General features: G+C 45.4%; 2 protein-coding genes across 2 annotated transcripts; both read right to left on the reverse strand.

Annotated features, from left to right (window-relative positions):
• Nucleotides 1-500: 500 nt before the first annotated feature.
• LOC109740367 (uncharacterized) lies at nucleotides 501-3,904 on the reverse strand. The gene is made up of 9 exons (XM_020299421.4): nucleotides 3,482-3,904; nucleotides 3,254-3,363; nucleotides 2,909-2,977; nucleotides 2,380-2,495; nucleotides 2,228-2,282; nucleotides 1,808-1,928; nucleotides 1,606-1,653; nucleotides 1,071-1,165; nucleotides 501-980 (listed from the first exon to the last, which is right to left on the reverse strand). The coding sequence occupies exons 1-9, from the start codon at nucleotides 3,546-3,548 to the stop codon at nucleotides 879-881; spliced, it is 783 nt and encodes a 260-aa protein (XP_020155010.1). The 5' UTR covers nucleotides 3,549-3,904; the 3' UTR covers nucleotides 501-878.
• Nucleotides 3,905-5,525: 1,621 nt separating this feature from the next.
• Nucleotides 5,526-9,589, reverse strand: LOC109740358 (uncharacterized). Its single transcript, XM_020299410.4, has 5 exons — nucleotides 9,096-9,589; nucleotides 8,275-8,667; nucleotides 7,386-7,478; nucleotides 6,664-6,803; nucleotides 5,526-6,179 (listed from the first exon to the last, which is right to left on the reverse strand). The coding sequence occupies exons 1-5, from the start codon at nucleotides 9,435-9,437 to the stop codon at nucleotides 5,741-5,743; spliced, it is 1,407 nt and encodes a 468-aa protein (XP_020154999.1). The 5' UTR covers nucleotides 9,438-9,589; the 3' UTR covers nucleotides 5,526-5,740.
• Nucleotides 9,590-25,221: the final 15,632 nt, after the last annotated feature.

Consider the following 25,221-nt stretch of genomic DNA (forward strand, 5'->3'; position numbering starts at 1 on the left):
CTTCACGCACGTGCATGAAGGCTTGTTGACTGTCAACGATAAAATCAAGCCGGCTCCAAGCGGCTCATTCTAGTAGCAGTAGTGACCGTTCGGTGATCTATGTGCCTCAATATAATTTTTATTATGTTTGTTGCTTGAGGTGTTTTATACTTCGGAGAACTTTTAGAACAGATCTGGATCCTTTTCCAAAAGAAGAGAGAGAGAGAGAGAGAGAGAGAGAGAGAGAGAGAGAGAGAGAGGCTCTGAAATATTGAATGACAAGCTTCACGCTTCCACTGGACTTAAAAATTATCTGCAAAGTCTGCATTCAAAAAGTGGCGGCTACCTTTACTGGATCATGACTGCTTCGTCTTCCTTGTGTATGCACACAGACCTTACCATAATTCCTCCTAAACACGTCAAGTTTGGTCTACCCAACCTCTCTTATTTTTGAAGTGGTCTAGCCGACCTCTCTTATTTGGCTGAACCAACTCGACAATGTCAGTACAATCCATGGATAAATCACACAAAACGTGTGTGTTTAGTGCAAAACAAGAGTGCACCAATATCATTTATGAACTTGGCTACAAAGCTGTCTTGAGTACTGAGGAGTTTCAGAACTTACTACGTATTTCCTAGCACGAAGACTCCGCGCCAGGACAAATTGTTTCCGAAAGTACATCCTACCGGCACTAGCATGGCCCAACTGCTGTTCAGGTAGCCAGTTACTCTAGAGGTCAGATCCAAGAAGACCCAAACATGCGCTCAGGATATCAGAGTACCTAAGCACGGTAGCAAAAACCACACAAGCACGAGTCCCTGATTCCTACATTCCACTCTTTAGAAGCATGTGTCAAGAACTTTACTACACGTGGCGATGTTAGGCAAGACTTCAGTTGCTAACGGGCGAGAAAACTGTATGACGGCATGTCCTCAATTTGCTGAATATCTTCAAGTAATAGCTCTCTCTCAAGCTGGCGGCGTGTGGATTTAATAACAGTCTGCAGTGAGAGTATACCAATTTGGTCAGAAAAGAAGGGACTCTGTACGAAGAATGTGACAAGGAGAATGCATACTGAAGAAAGGCATACATTGAAATCCATATATGTGGCGTGCATTTCAAGCCATTTCCGATCCATCAGCTTAAAGGTTATGCAGTAAAGAATATCAAAAGCTCGATCGTTTTCTGCAGAAAAGAACAATGGTTAGATGTTATTAGTAGCTAGGGGTACACTTACAGTTACACTAGGAACAGGCCGCCCGTAATAAGATGGTGCGTTATTTATTACACCTATGATGTCATCCAATAATAAGGATATTAATTTCCATGCTATGGAATTAAATTTATTTTATTTATGGCCAAGTCTTCAACTGCCCTTATAATCGCTGTGCATTGAAGCATGGAGAACAGTCAAAGTTAGACCATTCAACTGAGCCCACAAGATCAGCTGTAAGGATATTGCCTTGTTAACAAGCACTGAACCTTTAATCACAGTCATGAATTACCTACAACTGATGTAGATTACCGCATAAAACTACTGTACTGTACGATTATTCTGAGACAAAAGGTCCATATAGTAGCCATGTAAGATTTCAATACTGCACAAATGTTATAGTAGACTGTACCTATAAGTAAATTTAGGAACACTGCTCCAATCAAAGACCTTGGCTTAGCTGCAGAAGAAATCAGTATTAGTCACTGTGCCATTGTTGATATTTGCAAAAGCAAAACCAGTTTCACAGTTTAGAAAATTTGCCCGAGGGAAAGGTTTCATAGAAGTAAATCCATCAACTAATCAAGAAGCACAGAAAAGTTTAACGAACAAACCTGCTTGAAGATCAAGCATCTGAATGAGCATAAATGTAATATTTACTCCAGCTACAGCAAATGGATATTCCCATAATGCTCTGTCACCATTTTGCTTACAAAGGAGCTCCTCGAAGGATTTCTGCACAGAAAGTGCGAGATGAATGAAAGGCCAAACATATAAAAATATAAACGTTACCTATCTTAATAGTTTGATAATAAATATTATACATTGCAGTTATTAGCAAAGGATCATTAGCTGTTCAATTTTCAAAGGAGGCAGGGTTCCATTGCTAGCTGAATAGATTTGTATAACTGTAGATGACATGAGTCCTTAGATTCTTCCCTGCTCTAGCTAAAAGAAAATCATTGAAACCTAGCAATTGGCGAGAAACAGCGATGAATCTGCACCAGTATTTAAGTAAAGGCATTTGTACTCACTGGATAGTTCTTAGCGAAGTAAAGTAAATTCTCCAAAGAGATAAAGCCACCACCCCTGTAATTCCAGCACAATATATGATTCCAGATCCAAAATTTAACTAAGAGATTATTTCATGAAGGGCATGTGTTGGAATGAAGGAACGAAACAATACCTGAAATCTGTGGATGGATCTTTCCCTTGCCATCCCATCTCCTTCCATTGATCTGATACTAGTCCTAGAAGTTCAGTCCCAGGAAAAGAAGCATGCCAGAGGGCTTTGAGTGCTTCCTAATGAACAAAAGGTGTGATGAATGGGTTATCAAATGTAGCATCGAAATGTACATTCAGGTTTGCTAGATCGATATAAACTATTAATAGTAACAGAGAACAATCTAGGGGCACAGTAGTCTAACTAAACTGATTTACTGAGTTACACACGTCCAGTAAATCCTGATACCCTGGGAACATCATATTACTCTGCTCTATTAAAGCAAACATGAGAGAGCACATCCATTTTGTTAGGTACCACACTATACGATGTCAGACAACACTGGCCAGCCTTATAATCAGAGAACAAAGCTCGTCACGAGATTTTAACAGGAATACCCTGTGTTCATCTTACAATAGAGCAATATGGGGTGTCTGAAATACAGAAATTGCACACTACAACCGACAATCAAACACATTTCCACGGATCATACCTGATGCTCTCCATTTTGACTATCATAAGGCACCTCAATCCGGTTCTGTAATCTTTGTAGGCACTCTTCCTGCAATACAAAATACATTACTGTCATATAGGAAGCTTCTAAGTATTTTTTTTTTCAATGGTAGCTTCTAAGTTCAAAGTCCTAAAGACTGCGACATGACATGCCAATTCAAGAGAGCAATATTTGTTGGACCATTGTATATATTCTGTCGTAATCTAAGCACAAATACAATGAAACACGACAGTTGCACCCGCTGTGATTCCAGTTATCCTTTGCATTCATGTTTGAAAAGCAATCGCGTGGTTGCTACATCAACAAATAGCGAGCACCGTTCACCTGAATGGGGGTCAGATCGAAGGAAATGCGCGCGTCGCTGTCCCTCCTCTGCACGCAGACGCAGGAGAATCCCCTCCCGATCCACGCCGTCGACCCCGACACGACGTCCGCTGGAGAAGGGGAGAAAAAAAAATAGAAGCCCATGGGCGTTCGTCAGCCTCTGAACAAGCAAGGGGGGATCCGAGGCGAGCGGACTCACGCACGCACGCACCCACGTGACCCACGTACCCGGCGATGGGTGGTGGTGGCCGGAGAGCCGGCGCACGGCGAGGAAGGAGCCACCATTCTGCTCCATGCGGCGCGCGGGCGCTGCCCCCTCCCTCCTCCCTCCTCCTCCTCCGACGGTGCCCGCCTGCCTACGCGCCGCGATCAGCGAGGGATCCCCATGGCTATCCTGGGCCGCGGCTTGATCCTGGCGGGCGGGCGGGAGATCCCACGGGCGGATCACGGGGGGGGGGGGGGGGGGGGGAAAGTGGGGGGCGTGGCCGGGTGGGGGCGGGGCTGCACGACGACACGAGGGCTCGGCGCCGCGGCGGGCTCTTCTCTCCTTCTCTTATCTCCCGTCGCGTCGCGTTGGCGTTGGCTTGGGTTGGCAGCTTTGGCGCTTCTGGATGGCTGGGCGGATGCCGACGGGGGTGGCGGCCTGCCCCTGCCTCGCCTTGTCCGCTGGGGATGGATGGATAGTTGCGCTCGTGTCCTGTTGCTTTCCGTTTTTAGCCAGATCTGACCACCCGTTAACCTCCTGCAATTAGCCCATGATTCCCGTTACCAAAATTAATCTCCTCGTGTCTTTTTTACAAACAACCCACATAACCACAGGAAGAAGAAAACAGAGCGCTAAGATCACAAAACGCCCCTAATTCTGCTACATTTTCGCTCCGCGCATTGGCCGTATGTCTGCAGAAAATTGAAACCACATTAGCTTGCTCGTTTATTTATCTATTTTGAGTCGAGCTTGCTGATTTTATTTTATTTTGAACAGCTGGAGCGCCATGTCTTCAGAGGGAAACCAAAAGCTAGCTATCTAAAATTATCCTCAAAAAACAAGCTACTACTTAGCAAAAGTAACGGGAGAAAAGCTAAAGCTACTTGCAAAGGTAACGGCAAGAAATTAAAAGGTGGCCATCGATCATCCCGTGGTCGAGAACGCTTACCTTGCGCTTAAAGCTTGCTTTAGGCAGCGAGCATAGCCAGTTTAGAATGGGGTAGAGCGCGCATCAACACGATAATTCCCACCTACTGTGTAAACTTTGAACATCTATTTAGCTTGTACTCCAAACATAAAGCGTGATTGCATAGTTAGAATGGAGTGCTACCAAACAGCCTGTTCATGGAGTACTTCGACCGTGCCGTGTCCTTTTTAGCATGTGTTCTTTGCTGCAAGCACTAGATTCCCCATTAACGATATTCGGCTAAAGAAAGCAATGCAAATGGTGCGACCTCCTTTGTTATAGTCCACCTTTCTAGCATCAATCTTTAATCACCAGAACCATATGCATGGACCTCAGGTCTTAGATGTTTAGGTTTGGCTGTGATGTCTGTTTGGTATTAGGCCAGACTATCTGCGCCCCTTCATCAATTGGATAGTGTAGCGACAGTTGTTGCTTAGACGGTGGCTTTAGTCTTACTGTTGTATGGCTTTGTAAGGTCTTGTGAGAATAATTAATAAAGTGGCCGTATGCATCGCCTAGATGCAGAGGCCGGGGGTCATCCTCTTTTTCTAAATTAAAAAAAAAATCAACGGTTTCAATTTTTTTACGGAAAGTAGCAATGTTCTTCATCGTCTTTCTCAAGGTTTGAGTACCTTGGTTGCATCTTCCAAAGCTCGACTTCCTACATCTGCTCCATGAGTCATGACCATGGTCCAGGTCCACACCCCTGTTCTCCAATGATCAAGCTAAGTAAACATTATATCCACAACATGTAAAAAACAACACTATTGACGATCTGGAAGAAACAAAAGAAAAAAAGATGTGATCAGAGGGGTACCTTTCAGTACACCTTGCACATGATGGAGCCTGATAGCTAACATTTTTGTATCCGGTTATACCTTTATCTGTCAATCACAGTAGTTCAGGCTATTTTTAACTCACAGACACTGACCATGGTCATAAATCTTGTCCCCCAAGAAGCCAAGATCTAGATAAAGTACAATGTGGAGCAAGTGGCCTAAATTAACCATTCTAAATTGAGCTGTTCTATGCATAAAATATGGCCATGCACATGGCAAGCAAATGCCTAGGTCTCCTTCCTGGGCTCTTTTTCAGCCCAATTTCTTGCTGATGAAACCGAAGCCTGCGCATTCAACAGAGGCAAAAGGTTTTACAACCGATCTATGATGTACATCAACTGGAGCACTATTTTATATTTGAACTCACACATCCATAGACATTATTGCTCCTAAGTACTACTACCTCTGTTACTATCAAGAAACAGATGTCAATACAAACAGAAAGCTTAAAGGGAAAATGTAACGGATTCTTTGAACTACGGTGGGACTGGTTGATTCCACCTGCGCTTGATTTCAGTTTTCATCCGAACCTCCCTGAGCTTCCCGTCAGTTCCATAGTCTCGCTCCATCACCAGATTAATCCCTTCCTCCGAGTACCAACTAACTCCGATGCAGAGTATACCGTCTTTATCTACGTCAACATAGGCGGTGACGCCTCCAGGCAACCAAAGTATAGTCACGTCTTGCATATCGAGCATCTCCTCCTCCCCAAAGAAAACAGAGCTCTCTGGCAAGCTTCTCTTCTTCATGGTCTCCATGCACAGGTATACAAAGGCAGCTCCACCCTCTATTTCTTTCACTTTCTCACTGAAAATTGGTGTTGCACTGACTTCATATACTTTCCAGGGGCCTGTCAGTTCTGATGGTTTCGTCCGCTTTCTTTGAGAGAAAGGACTGACGTCAACAGGGGTATTACTGCAAAACAAACATGCTATTCAGGAAGAGCAAGCATAATTAGTTCATTAATCTACAAAGGCTGATGGTTCTTGTGCGTGAAAGAATATCTGCTGAGGCATGAAAGTTATGTTGCCAAACTATAAGGAGGCCGATATATAAGACAATTCAAATCATGAGGAACAAGCATGCACAAGCTGTAGATGAGAATGTCTTCAATGCTGTGAAAGTAGAAAGCATCATCGAAGGATGAAATCAAGCAGCAGTAAACCAAGTTTTCAGTTAACCTTGTTTTAATTCGTTGCAAACAAACTACAGTCTGTGCTATGATGTTCTGTGCCCTGTCTAGATTGGTGGCACCAGTCTGACACTATTAGTAAATCAATTCATCATTGTTCAAACTGTACAGTTTCCTCCTGAGTCATGATTGCTGAATAGCAATAAAGATATATGTCATGAGCAGAAAAGCAGATAAACTTGTAGTAGTGGATAACAGGAATCATACTCTTCAACATGGATATTTGCTGGGCTAGCCCATTTTTCTTCATACACAGCAACCCTTACAGTTTGTATATTCGCTCCTCCTTCATTAAATTCAATGGTATGCACAATACGCAGTCTTTTGTGGCATCCTTTGACCAGACTCTAAAACAAAGCTCGATGCCATTGTCAGTTATGAATTGGCAAATCCAAACCCAGAGACAACACAAAGTGTCGAAAGGAAAGTTAAAGGCATCTACACATGAAATATAGAGTATTATATTTATACATATACATATACATATATACATGATCATCAATAATTCATTCCCATAACAGTTGGAGCAGCCTCTCCAGCAAAAGGCCAACATGATAATCATATTCTTGAACACAAATTAGTTGATTAGTAGCTACCTCTGCAAAATGATTCCATAATACTAGCTGACACAGATTGTTGTTACAAAACAAAGAAAGAGGAGGAGTCCCTAGCACATCATCAGAAGCATGTATACCAGCATCACTGTTGATTTTGCTATTTAAGCGTCTGTATGATTCATAAGAGCAATTCACATGTCTATGCAATAGTTATCACAGGAGTCTAGTTTCGTTCCTCTTGTAAAAAGCCAAAAACAGATCTCGAAGGAAAGCATCGGGCAAAAGACTAATTCACAGTCAACATTGCAGTATTGCACTGAACAGAAATTCAGTTTTTGGGCAGATAAGTAAAGTTCAGTATAGTAAACATACTTGCTCAAACTGATACGTTGGTGAAAGGAAGTATTTAGATTCATCATATTCGCCGATTTCTATATCAAGTGGACCTCTAGAGTATGATCCATCCTGAAAACGAAAAATGCAGTGGCCAAAGGAATAAGTTGATAATTCAAATTCACAAAGCAGAAAATGTGTAACATTACTGAATTAAATTAGGGGAGATGATAGCCCAGTCTCACAGCGAACAAATGTGATTGAACAGTAATGGATATACTTAATGTCAGCAATATATTTAACTTATATGGGGAGGAACTATCCAAAAAAGATCCCCTAAGGAGATAACTCTACAAATTGTCTGGAAGCTCCTAGGATCTGTTTCAGTTTTTCTTGCGTGGCTCGTTTGAACTACGAAAGTTTGCTTGAATACAAACTAGCTGTTAAGTTAAACTCATCTTTAGAAAAGGACAGAGCTTAAGCTATGCAAACTATCCAAAAAAGATCCCCATGGTTCATGATTTCCCCAGAGTCTGAAAAGTGAGCAGGCACTATGAGCACCTTAATAAGGTGCTGCTACCGAAGAAAACTTGCTGAGAGGTTCAAGGTTTAACATCACAACTGACTGCCTTTTCTAAAATATCATCTAAGCGTTCTATGTTCAGCATCAGGAAATAGGCCGTAGTTATAAGTTATAACTTCTAAATTAGTACAACAGTAGAGAGGAATGCAATCATATTTTTGGTTCAGTTAGTTATGGCTAAATAAACTATACAGTGTAACTAAGGTCAATCATCTATTGCAACTTTCAAATCTCAAAAAAAAACTATTGCAACTTTCAAGAGCTGAATGGCAAAAGATGTTTCAAAAAGCATTGGAAGTATTTGAAAAGGGCAGAAAAAAAGGGGTGAAGGGAAAAGAATCTCACCTCGAAAAATACAATCCCCGGTTCTTCAATCATAACATCTTCATCAAGTACATCGCTCCTTTTAAGATCAAAATATTCATGTGCAGGTAAATCAACAGTCCCACTTGAGCTACCATGATTCCATTCATCATCGCTGGCACTCTGCTTCTCAGCTTCCCCATGAGGATTGAGTTGCACCCAATTTGTCTTCCTTCGGATCTCAGTTCCATGACCACTATCATACGACTTCTCAATGAGAGAAAGGGTGTAGCAATCATAAAGATACTCCTGTTTGCTTCCTAGTCCAACAGGTTCCATCTCTGCTGTGATTGGCGAGAACACAGCTCCGACACCCTTCCATACGCCACTTAAGCTACTCGCAAATGTATCCCAGGAAGGCCTTAAAACAGATTCCTAATAAGATAAAAGAAGACAATACTCAATATATCAGAAATTACAGCAACTGGATAGGATTTACTGGCCTGGTAAATGCTAGTATTTGATTGCAAGTTTGCTTCGCCACAACTCATTCTCCATAGTTTCCCTCTATCTGAAGCAGTGGACTACAGACTACTTGGTCCAGCTTTGCGAAGTGCACACTGCACAGTGGACTACAGACTACTTGGTCCAGCTCTGCAGCAGGCGTTGGTTAAATGGATAAATTGAACTCATAATCCCTATCAAACCGCATAACTGAATCAATTGGGAAGATTTTGCAGGACGAAATTGAAGAATCCGTCAGGATGACCCCCAAAATGGATTTGCAGGCCAAACTACACACGCCTGTCCATGGCACAAATAGTCCAGTTAGCTACAGTTAGATACTGGTAGTGTCGGTGTACCTGGGTCTGGAGCACGGTCTCGACCTCCACCAGCATGGCTCCGGAGACCAGAACTCTCGTGCCCGCGTCATTCTCCTTCCTCCTCCCCGGCGGCGGGGGCGCCCTGCTGCGGCCGCCCGGGCGCCTGCGCCCGCGGTGGTTCTTCTGGGACCGAGCCTTCTGCTCGGCGGCGCGTTCGTTGTCTACGCTCCAGACGTTCTCCTTCCCCCTCGACGACGCCTTCCCGCCACGAGCAGCGCACCGGACGGTAGCCCTAGTAGAGGTGGAGGGGCGGTGGCGGTGGGCGCCGGGGCCCAGGACGGCGGGGCTGCCCCCGCACGCGCCCAGGCACGGCGGCTGCATGCTCTCGATCGGTGAGCGGCTGCTCGGCGAGTGTGCAGCCGGCGGTGCGGAGGCGAATGGTTTGGACTTTGTTTGCGGATAGTGCCTCCGAGACCGTCGTTACGATGACACGCGGGCCCCGCGGCTACAGGGAGGAGGGAGACCTATCTCCCGGAGAACACGCCTCTCCATTCGACTTGAGATAAACGCTCATTGAACTCTCACGACATAAGCACATTGGTCACTCTTTTCTTAAAATGTGATGAACCGGTCACAACATTTATTTTGATGAGCAAATTGGTCACTCTACCGTTTACGGCCATAACGGGTGCTGAGGTGGCATGCTGACTCGACGTTGGGCCCACAACTACGGCACCTGCACATATTAGAGGTTGGGATACTTTGCAAGAAAGACCCTGAAAATATTAACTAAGAACTTGTCATGGCTACACCAGTTTCACACTAAATTGGGGCCACCTGTCAGCCTCTTATGGGCCATGCATGAGCAACTTAAACGCCAGTTACAAGCGCGACAGGAGCTACGGGAGGTGAGATTGGCGTAGGGGCTATGCGGGAGTGAGGTTGCACCGGCCTGGGGTGGTGCGAGTGTGCGGGTTGGCCACAGGCACGCCGATAGTGAGCTCCAGTGGCACTAGGGCGCATGCGGGCTAGAGAGGACAGAAGAGAGAGAGAAGAGGTGCACCAACACCGAAGGGCGCATGCGGGTTAGATCATGCGTGAGCGGAAGGAGATGACAGTGAATCTTGGAGGTGAGGCCATGGCTGCCAGAGGCGGCGGCAGAGCAAGGTTGCGTGGTGAGGCCTTCTCGAGGATGCGTGACATGGACGGGATGTCGTCATAAGCTACAGACGATTCCCATGGGGGCTACCAAGCTGAGAATAAGAAGCTGGGGTCTCCAAGGATGGATTAATACGCGACAATCTTCCGCCCGAGGGGGAGAAGAAGAGTGCGGCGCAGGTGCTACAGGGACTCGGGGTTCGATTCCTATGGCAGAAATTTATAGGGAATCTCTGCGAAGCCTTGGATAAGACGGCGAGGTTATTGTCTGTGCGTGCGACAAAGGACGTAGGAGACGGTGCACACTGGATGCCGACCACGAGCGTCGTGGACTCCGCGAGCGTGAGTGTAGCTGCCTAGGCGGTGATGTTTTGGTTATTCCGATGAGATGTCATGAGGGAGGACGCGCATGTGCTGGTCCATAGTGTTGGTAACGACGCGAGTGCTAGCATGCCGGAGATGAAGCAAGTGCTAGCATGCCGGAGATGGGTATGGGGACTGGCTTGGCCACAATCGAGAAGGGGAGACGTACGTGTGAGATAATGCATATCCTGAATCTGGGCATAGTACGGACTCACGAACAGTAAGAACTACGTACAGCGGAAGCGACACAAGTTCAGACAAATACATAGCGGTTGCGGATCGAGGCTACTACGTCCAAGCTCCATCAATTCTATGTCCTTTTTCTCTAGGTGGCTCACTCGGGCGTAATAGGTGGCCACGGAGTGCACGGGGGAGCGCAGTGCAGCAGGCTAGCGGATGAAGGAACCTCCACCCCAATTGAGGGAACACCATGCCACACCAGGAGTGGTCACCGAGAGAAAGACACAATGGGCTCGCCATCGCTTGTCGGGGGCAGTAGCAACGGCGCACATTGCGCGCGACGACGATGGTAGCAATACTGCAGATTGTCTTGTGTGGTGGTAGTGGCGTCGGGGCATGGCATGGCGTGGTGCATCTCAGTGTGAGCGGCCTCGGCAACGGTCATGGGGCGGCGGCGGTCGGCGGACGAGAGCCCATGGCTTGGTAGCTTTGCGTCGAGTACCTGTCTGGACTCTGGAACAAGCACCAGCGGAGCAAAAAATACTACAAGGGTCCAAACTATGCTCCACATCTTCCCAGGGCCCTTCTTGCAAAAAATCCCGCCATCTGATATGCGCATGTGTTGTGTGCATGGGCCCAACGCCAAGTCAGCATGCCACCTCAGCACCTGTTACGGCTGGAAACGGCAAAATGACCAGTTTGCTCATAAAACTGAGTGTTGTGACCGATTCATCACATTTTGAGAGAAGAATGACCAATGTGCTCATCTCGTGAGAATTCAATGACCAATGGTGTGTTTATCTCATCGGGATACGCCTTTAGGTGCTGGAACTTGATACACTTTTCTTAAACCGAAAGCAGCTTTTGTAAACGCCTTCCTAATAATCTGTTAATGCGAGAAAACTGTGGCGAAAGTGTGACTACAGTAGTGTGCACTGATGCATTAGGACCAGTAATTGAAAAAAATTATCGCTGCTGTCCTAGTATCTGAATTTACAAACTTCAATACATGGACGCCTTTTACTGAAAAAATTTATATGCATGACTAACTTTTTTGGGATTTTTTATGAGTCAATTGCACTAGTGGTGCCACAACTTAGCGCAGACAGTCATTTTGATGCTAGAAGTTGTGGCGTACATTGAAGTGCTGTAAAAACGTGACTCGGACGTGCAGATACAGTGTTTATCTCGTTTGTATATGAAATCTGTGCTAGCTAGGCGTGTGGAACCCGCCGTTAGCGACTGGACCAAGGAGAAGGGGCGTGTGGCCTGATTTTTTCAAAAAAATAAACCTCGGAATATTATTTTTTACAAAAAGACAATGTGGACGTGGCATTCTTCGACTGGATGAGCAGCGGGCCCCGCCTGTCAAAATATAACAGCAAAATGGTCGAGCGCCCAGGTTTCAAACCCGCAACCACCTGCTACAAATGAAGGGGGTCTAACAACTACGCCATATATTTTCTACTGCCTAATAGGCATAAGTTTTTTTAGGTAAACTGCTAGGATTTATTAATCAATCGATATGTCGTATTACATTAGGATCATGTGGTTGCCCCAACCAAATGTGACGGACTTGATCCAAACATAAGAGCATGCATAGCTAGTTTATGTGGCTCGAAATTTGAGCTCCTAGATTCAAACTTAAAAATACAGGAATTAAAGAGAGATTTTCACTCCTGGGTCTCCTTAACTACTTCGCCATAGTTCCCACCCGAGCCTTCTTTGATATGCTTGACAACTGCTTCACAATCCGACGTGGTCACCAGATTTTGGAGCCCAAGATCTTCAGCCAGAGACAGTCCCTCTCGGCATGCAATAGTATCAAGGCTAGCTGGATCCGTAAGGCCTCGTATGACGAATACCGAAGAATCCAAGTATGTGGCCGAGTTGTCTCTGCACACCGCAGCCGCTGTCCTAGCACCACGCAAGACGGCAACATCAACATTGGTCTTCGAATGACCCTGGAGGCCTGGACAGCTGGGATCCATCTTCTCGGTGTTGGTCCCGTCGTATTACCTAGGCGGTTCCCACTCGTGGGATTAACCTCCCATAGTTCTGTAATGAAATGAGTAATTAACATATACGTGGACAGATGGCTTTGGTCAATTCCCTCGTGAATCAGTTTATGCCGCGCCCACCATATAGCCCAGATCGTGGCTGTCATCTTGGTAAATTTCTCATGCGGGAGCTTGTCAAGCAAAGTAAACAACCAACTCCTCGCGTTATGTTCATCGTTTTTCATCAACTCTTCAATCAGCTCCCTGTCAACCAGTGACCACACACATCGGGCTGTTGTGCATTCCAAAAGGCTATGCCTCCAAGAGTCCGGCATGCCACATATTGCACAAGTGCATGATAGGGATAACTTTTTTTTAGACAATGATAGGGATAGCTAACAATACTATATGTATTAATCAGTACACAGGTGGAGCTTAAATGGGTTGGATATATTGCAGCCCATTTTGCACAAACAACTTTTTGAAAGATATTTGTAAAGCATAAGTAATCAAATTTATATTCAAATATTTATGTGTTATAAATATAAGTATACACAACCGTGTATTGTAATAAAAACATTTAATTAATACGGATAATTGTGTGTTATAAATTTCGATAATGCACACATTTTAATAACTATATAACTAACATGATGATTTTAAAAAGTGCTTATCCATATTAATTTAAATAATTTAAACAATAGAAATGCTTGAATATTCAAATCAACATTTCAAATGTTAGAATATGAATATTTTTAATTATACAAACATTGAACTATACAAATGTGCGTATAATTAATGTTTGTATAATTGGAATAATATTTTTAGTTGTTGATGTTTATAAAATATTTGTATTATTCATAATTATATTTTTTTATAATTCATCATGTGACTTATATAATTATTGAAATGGTTGTCCTATTGAAATTTATAACACACAAATATCCGTATTAACTAATTATTTTTATATAATACATTGTTGTATGTTTTAACATTTTTATTTACTAATCATACTTTGTTTGTATAATATTTATAACACATAGATATTTGAACATAAGTATTTACTACACATAGGTATCTTTTAAAAAATTCTTCGTGCAAAATGGGCCGCAATATTTGTAGCCCATATAAGCTCCACCTGCCTAAGATATAGTATTGTTATCCACGTTAGTCAGGCGGAAATGTAGGAGGGGTAGCCCTAGAAAAAGGTAGGAGTGGTGGTTTGGAGAGAGGCGTTTTGGAGGCCGAGCTCCATGGAGGCCTTTAATTTCGAAAAGTTCAAATTCAAACTTTTATGGTTCAAAAAAATCTGAAAAAAAAATATGCGTGTATGTGAGGATGTAACCCACATGTGTGTAAAAATTCATGATAAAATACCTTGAGTTCTGACCTATACAAAAAAGACAAATTTTTGCACCATTTGTATGTCACAACTTCTAGCACCAAAGTGATCGTTTGCGCCAAGTTGTAGCACCACCAGTGTAATTGACTCATTTTTTTATCTAACAACCTACACCATCTTAACTTAATTTCAAATAATATGAATATGCATGCCTACCTACTTGCCTACGGTACTCTCTTTTCTCGAAACAAGGTTGTCTACTCTCTCCAAATTGGAATATGAGTCGTACATGGGTTTTTAGGTCCTCGATTTGACTAGCGAAACATGTGTTTTGTGCCATAAAAATTATATCTCTAGATTCATAGACGAATGAACTTTCTAATCATATATTCATAGTTAAATCGATAACCTAAATTCCCATGTCCAGTTTATAATCCCATCGAGAGAGAGTATGTGCTATCACATATGTGCTTTTACAAACAGATGATACACACTCGTTGTTGCGGAAATCAGTTGCAATATATTTCAATGGATTTGATTCTATAAAACCTGAATATTTGAATCAACAATATATGAATAAACCTTCTTCGCAAAAAAAAATGTGAATAAACCTAAGACTACATATTATCGATTTTTTTATTATTGTGCAGCTGAATTATTTTTTATTGAATGTAAGTGACATCATATAATAGAAAGGTTTTTCCATGCATGTTGAGGTGGGCCTTTCATGAGGTATCATGGGTAGTGAGATGGTATGTATATTTGTTGAGAGAAATGGGAGTAATGGGGATAACTTAGTTTTGTATATACGATACCTTGGACTCGATTGTATGCAGAACAGTGGGTAGTAGCTTTGGATGGGGTGGTAGATGCAGTTAAACTAATTGAGGGTAACAAACAAGATGAAATGGATGATTGAAAAACAGTACAACTTCTCGATGAGGGATTTGTATTTGCAGTTCGGATCAGTGAGGTACCCCCTTAGAGCATCTCTAGCAGACCACGCATCGTGCCGGCTCGCAAAACGCGTTTGCAGTTCGCGGAAAAATGGTTTTGCGGGCCGGCGCGGACGGCCGCAGAGTCAGACCACGCAAAGCCGACCCGTAAAAAAGGATATTCGCGGAATATACTTTTTCACGGGTCGGCTTTGCGGGGTCTGCTCTTGCGCCGCTGCCGCCAGCCCGAAAATATCAATACCACACCATAAAAATAAAACAAACATCCATACTGCAAAATAATTATTTAAAAAATTATCAATACCAACACAATACAACAATCATCCACATTACAAATAATTATTCAAATCACCGAAGCAAACTAAATAATGCAATACAAAACTTGTCCCGAGAATATACAAATAAAAATGAATAGAAACATGAGTTTGTTACTGTCCAGCCCTTTGCCAATGGTGCTTAATGAGATCCTCTTGAAGCTGAAAGTGAGTGTTTGCATTTTAAATCTCCTTGTATGTTTGAAGGAAAGCTCTAATGCGGTTAGGGTCTCTAACTGGTTTGACACGTCTACCCACATTGTCGTAGAAGAACTCCAAGTTCATGCCTCTCTCATCTTTAAGAATCATATTGTGAAGGATAACACATCATGTCATGATGTTTTTCAAGGTCCGCTTGTCCCAAAAATGAGCAGGACCACAAACAATGGCAAACCTAGATTGCAAAACCCCGAATGCTCTTTCAATGTCTTTTTGGGCTGCCTCTTGCACCCTTGTGAATTTACATTGTTTTCTAGTTTTGGGTTCTTTGATGCTCTTGACAAATGTGCACCAAGGAGGGTATATACCATATGCAAGATAGTATCCTTTTGTGTATTCATGCCCATTGATAGTGTAGTTGCAAGCAGGAGCATCACCACTAGCAAGCCTAGCAAACAAATGAGACCGTTGCAACACATTGATATCATTGAGAGTGTCCGGCATACCAAAGAAGCAATGCCAAATCCATAAATCCTCGGATGCTATGGCCTCTAGCACAATTGTTGCATCACGAGACATGCCACAATACATTCCCTGTCATGCCTTCGGGTAATTTTTCCAAGTCCAATGCATACAATCAATGCTATCTAGCATGCCAGGCCAACCTCTCCTCTCATTAGATGCCATCAATTTCTTTGTGTCATCCTCGTTGGGTGTCCGAATATATTCAGGACCAAAGACACAGATGATCACTTTGGCGAATCTACGCACTGACTTAATTGTGGTATCTTCATCAATGCGAAGGTATTCATCGGCATAGTCAGCCGGAACGCCATATGCAATCACCCACATAGCTGCCGAGATTTTTTGATATGGACTAAATCCCTTTAAGCCCGCAGCATTTCTTCTTTGGGTAAAATACCGACAATTTGCCTCGCAAGCTTGAACAATTTTCACAAAGAGGGATTGACGCATTCGGTACCTTCTCCGGAAGAGGTGCGGTGGATATTTTGGATTCTTCGCGAAGTAGTCTTGCATCAACATCTCGTTCCCGAGATGGCGATTCCGAGGAATGCAAAGACGCCCGACGGTCGATCCTCGCCGCCTCTCCCGGTTCTCGTCTTCGTGCTCCTTCACGGCAAGAGCCATCACAAACGTCTGCTGTCGAAAGTTTGCAAGCAGCGTCTCAACATCCGAGTCGTCCGAATCGGACGAATCGGAGAGCAAGAACTTCTTGCGCGGGCTCAATTCCATCTACATGAACAAGAATCGCATGCCGCGTCAATCAACTATGCATAGCGCTCGGCACAAAGCACAAACAAACACTAACCAGCGGCTCGTGGGGCGGGTGATCCCGGGAGGCGACAGCGACGAGGGGAGGTTCTTCTCGCCGAATCCGGGGGCGGTGCAGCGTATCGGTGCTGGAGGGTGGGGGAAGCCCCCATGGCGCGATTCCACCCGCAGATTTGGCCGGAATCACCGGCGGCGGACGGGCGGAACCAATGTCTGGCGACGGCGGAAGGAGGTGGGGAAAGGGCGCGGGCTGAAATGTCCATCCCGCCAACCGCTTCACTGCGATACGAGGCACCGTAGGGGCGAGGCGGAAACCCGCGTATTATGGGTTGGGGTCGAGATTTTGCCGCGCCCCTAAAAAAAATTTACGGGTCGGCCGCGTTTGCAGGGTCTGTTCGGGCGGGATTTTTCGCGCCGACCCGCATTTTGGCGATTATTTTGCGGGTCGGGGCTTTTTTGCGGGGTCTGCTAGATTTGCTCTTAGGATAGATATTTTTTTTGTGTGTGTGTGTGGTTGGTGATTGGAAAGAGCTTTAAGAGAGAAATGATTGGGAATGGTCAATGTTACTTTTTGTGTACAGAAAGTGCTCCAGCTAAACTGGTGTGGTAGGTGGTGCTTTGTGCATTTGGTCTTACAAGACCTTGTGGTTGCACAGAGTGTCTATTTGGAGATTGGATAGATTATTTTGCATCCCAAATTGATGCTGTGCAGAGGAGCGACATTACATTGGACAATCTAGAAGATTAGAGCAGCTTGTTTCAGAGAATAATACCAGCTTGTTTTAACCATTTTCAGTTTGTGTTGTAGGAGTAACCTTGATTTCGCAAAAAGAACGAAATCAAATAAACCTTGAGAAAAACGTCATAAATATAAGGGGAAGCACTACGGCGCAATCGCGGTAGATACTGGCACATCAACCGTGGTATCATCATGACCTAAGCAGGGCTCGACATCTCCCCGAGATCAGACAACGCCGGTGCCGTCGCGCGCCACTACCATATGTGCGAACGTTCGTGCTACATTATTTACAACATCGAGAAGGTGGTCAGGGAAGCTTACGCACGAAGTCATGGCTGTGCTCCGATGATTAGCATGATTGCAAACTAGTACTCCCTTCGTTCATTTTTATAAGTCGTTTCAGACAACTCAAAATGAACTGTTTTGCACATTGTTTTAAATGTCTTCAAGGTCTTATAAAAATGAACAAAGAAAGTACAAAGTTTCTCATACCGGCGGTGTCCTCACTCCTCAGCCTGGGCTGTGCTCCGTGATCCTTGCCAACTTGGGCGTGATAGCAAGTAGATGTGGCTAAAGGCCGTTGCTCTCCTCTCATTTCGCCTTGTTTCTGTAAACCAGACTTTGCCACGTTGCGGTGGTTTTCAATGGGAATCAACGAGGGGCTCGCTCGTTGCCAAAGCATCTGAAGTTTACGGTCTTCGAAACCTGCATGCTAATTGCCCACAGCACTTGATTTCTTCTTTCGAAGCAGAGTTGACTATACATTACTTCCACAACCACAGTACACTAGTAGAAAACAGGGCATATGTCACAGGGCAGTTTTCACATTAGCCCCGGTTCAGTCACGAACCGGGACCCATGAGGGCATTCGTCCCGGTTCGTGAGCCCAGGGGGCCGGCCGGGGCCTCGTGGGCATTCGTCCCGGTTCGTATGGAACCATTTGTGCCGGTTCGAGCCATGAACCGGGACTAATGGTCCTCGCTCCTGGCCCACAACCATTTGTCCCGGTTCTTGGCATGAACCGGGACAGAAGGCCCGGATTTAGTACCGGTTCATGCCATGAACCGGGACCAATGAGGTGCCTATATACCCCTCGCCCGCTAGCAGAGCACTCCAGTGCTCTGTTTTTCTCTGGCCGGCGAGGGGAGGGCTTTGTGGTGCTCTAGCTCACCTCCTATGCACATGAGGTGTTCGATGAAATGCCCGAACCACACTAGTTAAGCTTTGTCCTCTCGAAGCTCGACCTCAAAACTCCATTTTCCTTGAGATTTGTCTAGGTTTAGCGGCCCGTCACGTCCCATTCCCGTCTTCACCGCCGTCGACCGCCCGCGCCGATCTCGTCGCCGGCACCACCGTGGTGAGCCTCTTGTTCTTATCTTCTTTTTGAAAGAAAAAAATTCTTACTTTAGATAGATACTTGTCTAATTTTCTTACTATTTTATTCCTTCTTATTACATAGTGCGATGGTTTTGGTATCCGCCCCCGTCGGCCCTCGTCCTGTCTATGATTCGGATGTGGTATATATTATCTTTTTATAACTATTTGATTCATTTATTGTTTATGACAAATATACCGACCAGCGTGACATAGATTTTATTTATCTAGGAGGTGGTTGAACCGGAAATTCTAACCGACCCTATTGTCGAGAGGTTAAATTTAGTTGAAGAAGAAAACAATTACTTGAAGGAAAAAATAAAAAAATTGAGGAGGAGAAGATGATATTGGAGTTGCATGTTGCGGATGTCGTCGATGATCACAAGATCAAGATGGATGCAATGCGCTTGAAGATTAGAAAGATTAGAAAATATGCCATTCATACCGAGGCTTGGTATCATTATGCCGTTGGATCAATTGTTACCTTGGTTGCGATTATGATCGCATTTGTTTTCGCATTGAAATGTTTTACATAGTTTTAATGTATGGTTTAATTAATTAGATGCTCTGGAGAGCTATATATATGTTGTTAGATGAGAACTATGTATGTACTTTGGTTCTAATGTGATGATGAACTTCTATTAATTTGGTCACTTAATTATCTATTCATGATGTTCTGTAATGGTTTTTGACGCACTTAATTATATATAATGCACGCAGATGAACCGGCAATGGATGTACGGTGACAGACACACCTCCGAGTACATGAAGGGCATGCATGATTTTCTCGAAGTGGCTGAGGCAAACAAGCAGAATGGTTTTATGTGTTGTCCATGCCCTATATGTGGGAATACGAAGTCTTACTCTTACCGGAAAATCCTTCACGCCCACCTGCTTTACAAGGGTTTCATGTCACACTATAATGTTTGGACGAGGCACGGAGAAATGGGGGTTATGATGGAAGACGGCGAAGAAGAAGAGGACGATGACAACTATGTGCCCCCTGAATACGGTGATGCTGCAACGGGGGAAGCTGCTGAAGATCAAGAGGAACCAGACGATGTGCCCAATGATGCTGCAAGGGGGGAAGCTGCTGCGGTAAAGAGACGAGGCCCAAAGAGAAAGTTGCGCTCGGATGAAAGGTTTGAGATCACAGCAATCGCGCGCGACGGCCAACCGATTGAACCCCTCCGGACAAAGGATGCTTTTGCTGCTCAGTGCGGGGTTCTAGTTAGGGACAAGATCCTGATCAGCATCCACCAATGGTATAAGCCTAAGAAGGAAGACCCTGAGGTGTCTTATGTCAATGATATGCAGAAAGATGATCTTTGGACTGAGATGAAGGCAAATTTCACCCTACCGCCAGAGGAGGATCCGGAGAAGCCAGTTATAGAGCAATTAATCAAGTCTCATGCTCTTAAGAAGATGGCAGACCTATTCAGGAGGTGGAAGAATCAGCTGAAAACTTTTGTCGACAAAGAAGAGACACCAGAATTCGTCGGCCGGTATGAGAAGATCAGAGATCACTGGTCCGCATTTGTGGCCCACAAGACATCGGAAAAGAGTAAGAAGATGTCAGCGACAAACAAGAAGAATGCTGCTATGAAGAAGCTTCACCATCGCACGGGGTCAGGTGGCTACCTCAAAGCCCGGCCTAAGTGGGCCAAGTCTGAGAGGGATCTGCTTGATAAAGGGATCGAACCAGAGACAATGAACTGGCCAGACCGTTGCCGGACTTGGTTCTTCGGGGCTGGCGGAACCTTGGACCCTGTATCAGGGAGGTGTCGTTGGACGGACGAGCAACTTGCAATACCCGTCAAGAAGCTTAAGCACTATATCGATGCAGCGCAGCAAGGGACGTTCGTTCCAGACAGAGAGAACGACGAGCTCACAATGGCCCTCGGGAATCCTGAGCACCCTGGACGGACACGAGGCACGCCAGGCTCCGTTCCGTGGAAGGCTGATTTTCCGGACGCGGGCGGTTACAAAACCCAGGAGAGGAGGAAAAAAGTGGAGCAGATCCAAATTCAGCGTCTGCACGAAAGGGTTCAAGTGCTAGAGGAACGAGACGGCAATATAGATGCCGAAACTGCCCCCGAAGCTACACCGCCATCTCAGCGTAGAAGCAGCGTGGTTTCCACCGAGCTGCCTCAGCTGGAGCATGCGGCTACTCCTAGCTACCCCGTTGATGCTATCACGGAGTCTCAACATTGCCACCTTATGGCGGAATGGCAGAACTTGAAAGTCAAGGCGGCTGTTGGCTCTGTTTTACCTACTGAACCCGGCGCAACCTACCACTGCCGGCAGATTCCAAAAGGATATGCTAGGGTGATGGTGGATGAAATAACGGAGGGATTTGAGGACCTCCAGCTTGACCACCCTACCGGTGAAGGGAGACTCGGCTGGGTTTAGCTCTGAAGACTCCATGCCTATGGCGGAAGGAGCTCATCAAGCTTCCGAACTGGACGGCTCCGGCGAGTAAGGGCACTCCGCCTCCTCCTCCGCCTCCTCCTCCGGCGAGTGATCAGGGCACTCAGCCTCCTTCTCCGGCGCGTGGCGGCACTCCGCCTCCTTCTCCGCCAGCGCCGGCGCGCCAGAGCAGACAGCCTCCTCCTTCTCCGCCTCGTCAGCAAGGGCGGAAGAGACCCGCCGCCGCTGCGGCTGCTCCGGCGCGTCGTAGTCCTTCTCCTCCGCCTCGTAAGCAAGGAAAGAAGACAGCCGCAGCCGCTCCGTCTGCTCTGCCGGCGTCTAGCAGTACAGCTGCCAGAGGCGGGAGGCAATACAGATTCGGTCCTTCTCTGAAGACTCCAGAGAAGTTACCATATGAGAGGACCGAGGAGGAGAACGCGAAGATCGTGCGAGCCGAAGTGAAGAACTTCTTTGAAGGGGTCAAAGCAAAGAAACATCCACCTCCGGAGAAGAAGGTAGATCCGGTGAAAGCAAAGCGCACTCTGGCTGCCCTGACAAAACCACCAAAGTCTCCGCCAAGAGGCAACTATGAGCGCGTTCTTGGAAATGCATATGCCGAAGCGGAGCAGTCCGGAAGTACTGTCAGTGATAAAAGGATGAAAGAACGACGAGCTAGGAAAAAAATTGCCCAGCTCGGCGAACAAGCGAACCAATCGTGCCCCCCGCTCAAGGTGTCAAAAGACATCGTCGCTAATGTTCCGGGTATGGTGCCCGGTTATAGCAATCTTGGAGATTACCTGCCCGACGATGTACATTATGAAATCATGGAGGTGGACGAACAAAAATACCATTACGGGAAGCCTCTCGTCAAAGATGTCAGTTCTCTAAGCACAATGATGCGAAGACTACATGATTGGTACATGAAAACCTGCAGAGAGTCTGATGGGATGAGTACTTTGACGCTGAGAGTTAAACCGGAGTATGACCTCGTTGGAATTGAACTGCTGAATGTTCCATTTGAGGATTTCTTCCAGTTTTACAATCTAAAGTCCATCGATAAAACAACGATCACTTGCTACTGTCTGTAAGTAGTACTACTTCTGTCATTAAGTCTCTCTATATATGTCAGCTCTTTCATTGCATGTATTTATACTTATCCTCACTATATTATGCAGATTGAAGATCGGCGAATTGACGAAAAGACAAATCGGTGATATTGGGTTCATCAACACAAATCTCATAGATGCATATACGGTTGAAAAACATCCCAAAGAAGCCGAGGCCAACTTGCTACAATCGTTGGTATTAAATCAAAACAAAGATATAATACTCTTTCCTTACAACTTCAAGTGAGTGTTACTGTCTTCTGCATATTCGGTTTCCCTTATTAGTCCAGGTTATGGTAATGTAATTGATGACTTATGCATGCATGCGCAGCTTCCACTATATTCTCCTAGAGATTAAGCTTGAGCCGGGAGTAGTAACCGTCTTAGACTCGAGACGAAAAGATCCCAGGACTATGCGAACATGACTCAAATGCTCCAGAAGTAAGTTAAATCGATCATTATCCACCATATCAGCAACTTTGTTCATTTCCTGATATCAAGTAATTGTTTTCTTTGTCTGGCAGGGTTTGGAGAAAATTCACCTCAAAAGCCCCGGGACTGCTGAACCAGCTGCAATTTAGACACCCGAAAGTAAGTACTATAGTAGCATGTTCCGCGCATCTCCTAGTGATTCAAGCGCTAGTTTGATCAATACCATTTAGCATGCTTGCTTATCAGTTTGATTGACCTCTATTTCTTGTAAAGTGGTTTTGGCAGTAACCCGGGAATAATTACTGTGGATACTACATTTGCGAGTCCATCCGCTGCCATACCTGTGAGCGGGGCTACACTGAAGAACAATATGAAGTGCGTAAGCAATAATATTCATAATTTTATTTTATTACCATCATTTGTGTTGAGTTTCATTTATTCATATATATATGTATTGACCCCCTTCTTCAAATTAGATTTTTCGGAAGCGGGATCAACTCCTAGCAGAAGATCGTATGCGAGGAATTCAAGAGGAATTGGCGGCATTCTTCCTTGACCACGTGATCGCTGAAAACGGAGAATACTATGTGGACCCTGTGTTCCTACAATATAATTAGGAGATTGTATTGTAAAAGATAATTATTGTATATATGTAGCCGGTAGTGTCGGATAGATATACGAGAACTTGTTGTTCGACCAATATCTCGGAGAAGGAGAGGTGGTCGATATCACTTCTTTCTGTATGCATATGTTCATGACGATCTTCCGTTTCCTTCATTTGATTACTAGCTAGCGTGTCTACTCCTCTCCATACGTATATAGTACGTAGCGTCGACCAAGCACGGAGATAAGAGAGGACACTTCTCTCTATTAATTAGCTAGCTAACACAATATATGAAACACCTAAATTAACCCCCCAAAACCCCTAAACCACCCCCTTTCAAAAAAACAAAAACATCAGCTCCTGCCAGGTGCTGACGCGTGGATGCCTATTGGCCCCGGTTGGTGGCACCAATCGGGACCAAAGGCCCTCCTGCCTGGGCTCCTCGCACCGGTCACGTTGACGGCCTTTAGTCCCGATTCATGTAAGAACCGGGACTAAAGGGCTAGGGCATTAGTAACGACCCTTTAGTCACTTTTCCTACTAGCCTGAACTCGCTGCAAGCACCCGGCCTCCATCGGCCTTCGACGAAGATCGAAAACGGCAGGGCACCGACACTCACACAACCAAACGTAACAAGAGACGCGCGCAGCGCCGCAGCCCGGCCATCGTAAACGCGTCGCCGAAACCGACCTACCTAGCCACGCTTCAAGTCAAGCCCCCGGAGCTAGCCAACCCACCACCATCCTCGCCGAAGGGCCGGCCCGGCGCCACCGCGCACACGCGATGATTGATCAATGGCATGCACGGCGGTTGTTGGTCGGCCTTGTCGAGCAGCGCTCGGCCGATAGCCTTTGCGAGGTCGGCGTACGCGTACGGTGTGCATGGCCTGGTCTGCAAAAGCGACGCCTATTCGCTCAAATTATTAGGAGGCAAGCAAAGGAAAGTCTTTCTCTGCCCACCGCCGGTGAGAGAGCGCGTCCCATGCAGCATTTGCATTGCCACCGACAGCGCTAATCACCGCGTCAAGCGGATCGGGGCTGATTATTGGTGGCAATCGCGCAGGCACAGCGGAAGTACTGCTTCCGACCCTTCCGTGCACGGTCCACGCAGAGAGTGGTGGTTAGATAGCTCCAAGCACCATCGACATTGTGTCGGTCGGGTCGATGGTCATTTGGCAATGCTAACAGCCGAGAAACCCAGCTGCTAACCCAAGCCAGTCGTATGCGGTAGTAAGCGGGATGCAGAGGCGGGGGTTTATCCTTCTTTTCGAGGAAATCATAGGCAAATGGGTCTAGAACTCAAAAGGACAATTTGCCTGATATAGCAGGCGATTTTGATGTGCCATGGAAAATGGAAACAGAAGCATTAACACACAAAATCATACTGTATGTTGCTACTAATAACAAAATCAAAAATGATAGTAGTAGTCCTTGGTGGTTGGGGAGAAGGCGAAGGAACAAATGAAGTGGGGGTTAGCTTTACTTTCCTTGCGATGCATGCAAAGGTCCCCCGGCCAGGCCTCCTCGAGATGTTGTCATGACTCTTTGCCAGGCCATGATACAGTGCAGTCGAAAGGGAAATCATAGGCTCTATGAAGCAATAGCGGTGCGGTGGTGGTGCTGGTGGTGCACTAATGCATGCATGTCCAAATAAATAGATATTAATCATTGTACCGGTGATCGGCATGAATCCAAGCGAGCCGAGCTATCAGCTAGCTAGTGTTGCCAAACGAGAAG

This window comes from Aegilops tauschii, chromosome 2 (genome assembly GCF_002575655.3).
Source record: "Aegilops tauschii subsp. strangulata cultivar AL8/78 chromosome 2, Aet v6.0, whole genome shotgun sequence".
Taxonomy (NCBI): Eukaryota; Viridiplantae; Streptophyta; class Magnoliopsida; order Poales; family Poaceae; genus Aegilops; species Aegilops tauschii.

What these genes read in the sequence shown, in the direction of transcription:
- LOC109740367 (XM_020299421.4), bottom strand. Translation starts at nt 3,548, where the DNA reads ATGGAGCAGAATGGTGGCTCCTTCCTCGCCGTGCGCCGGCTCTCCGGC. An exon ending in TCGATCTGACCCCCATTCAG is followed by an intron (nt 2,978 to 3,253) that starts GTGAACGGTGCT and finishes TTTGTATTGCAG; the next exon opens with GAAGAGTGCCTACAAAGATT. An exon ending in CCACATATATGGATTTCAAT is followed by an intron (nt 981 to 1,070) that starts GTATGCCTTTCT and finishes CTCTCACTGCAG; the next exon opens with ACTGTTATTAAATCCACACG.
- LOC109740358 (XM_020299410.4), bottom strand. Translation starts at nt 9,437, where the DNA reads ATGCAGCCGCCGTGCCTGGGCGCGTGCGGGGGCAGCCCCGCCGTCCTG. An exon ending in AGACCGTGCTCCAGACCCAG is followed by an intron (nt 8,668 to 9,095) that starts GTACACCGACAC and finishes TTATCTTATTAG; the next exon opens with GAATCTGTTTTAAGGCCTTC. An exon ending in CGGGGATTGTATTTTTCGAG is followed by an intron (nt 7,479 to 8,274) that starts GTGAGATTCTTT and finishes TTTCGTTTTCAG; the next exon opens with GATGGATCATACTCTAGAGG.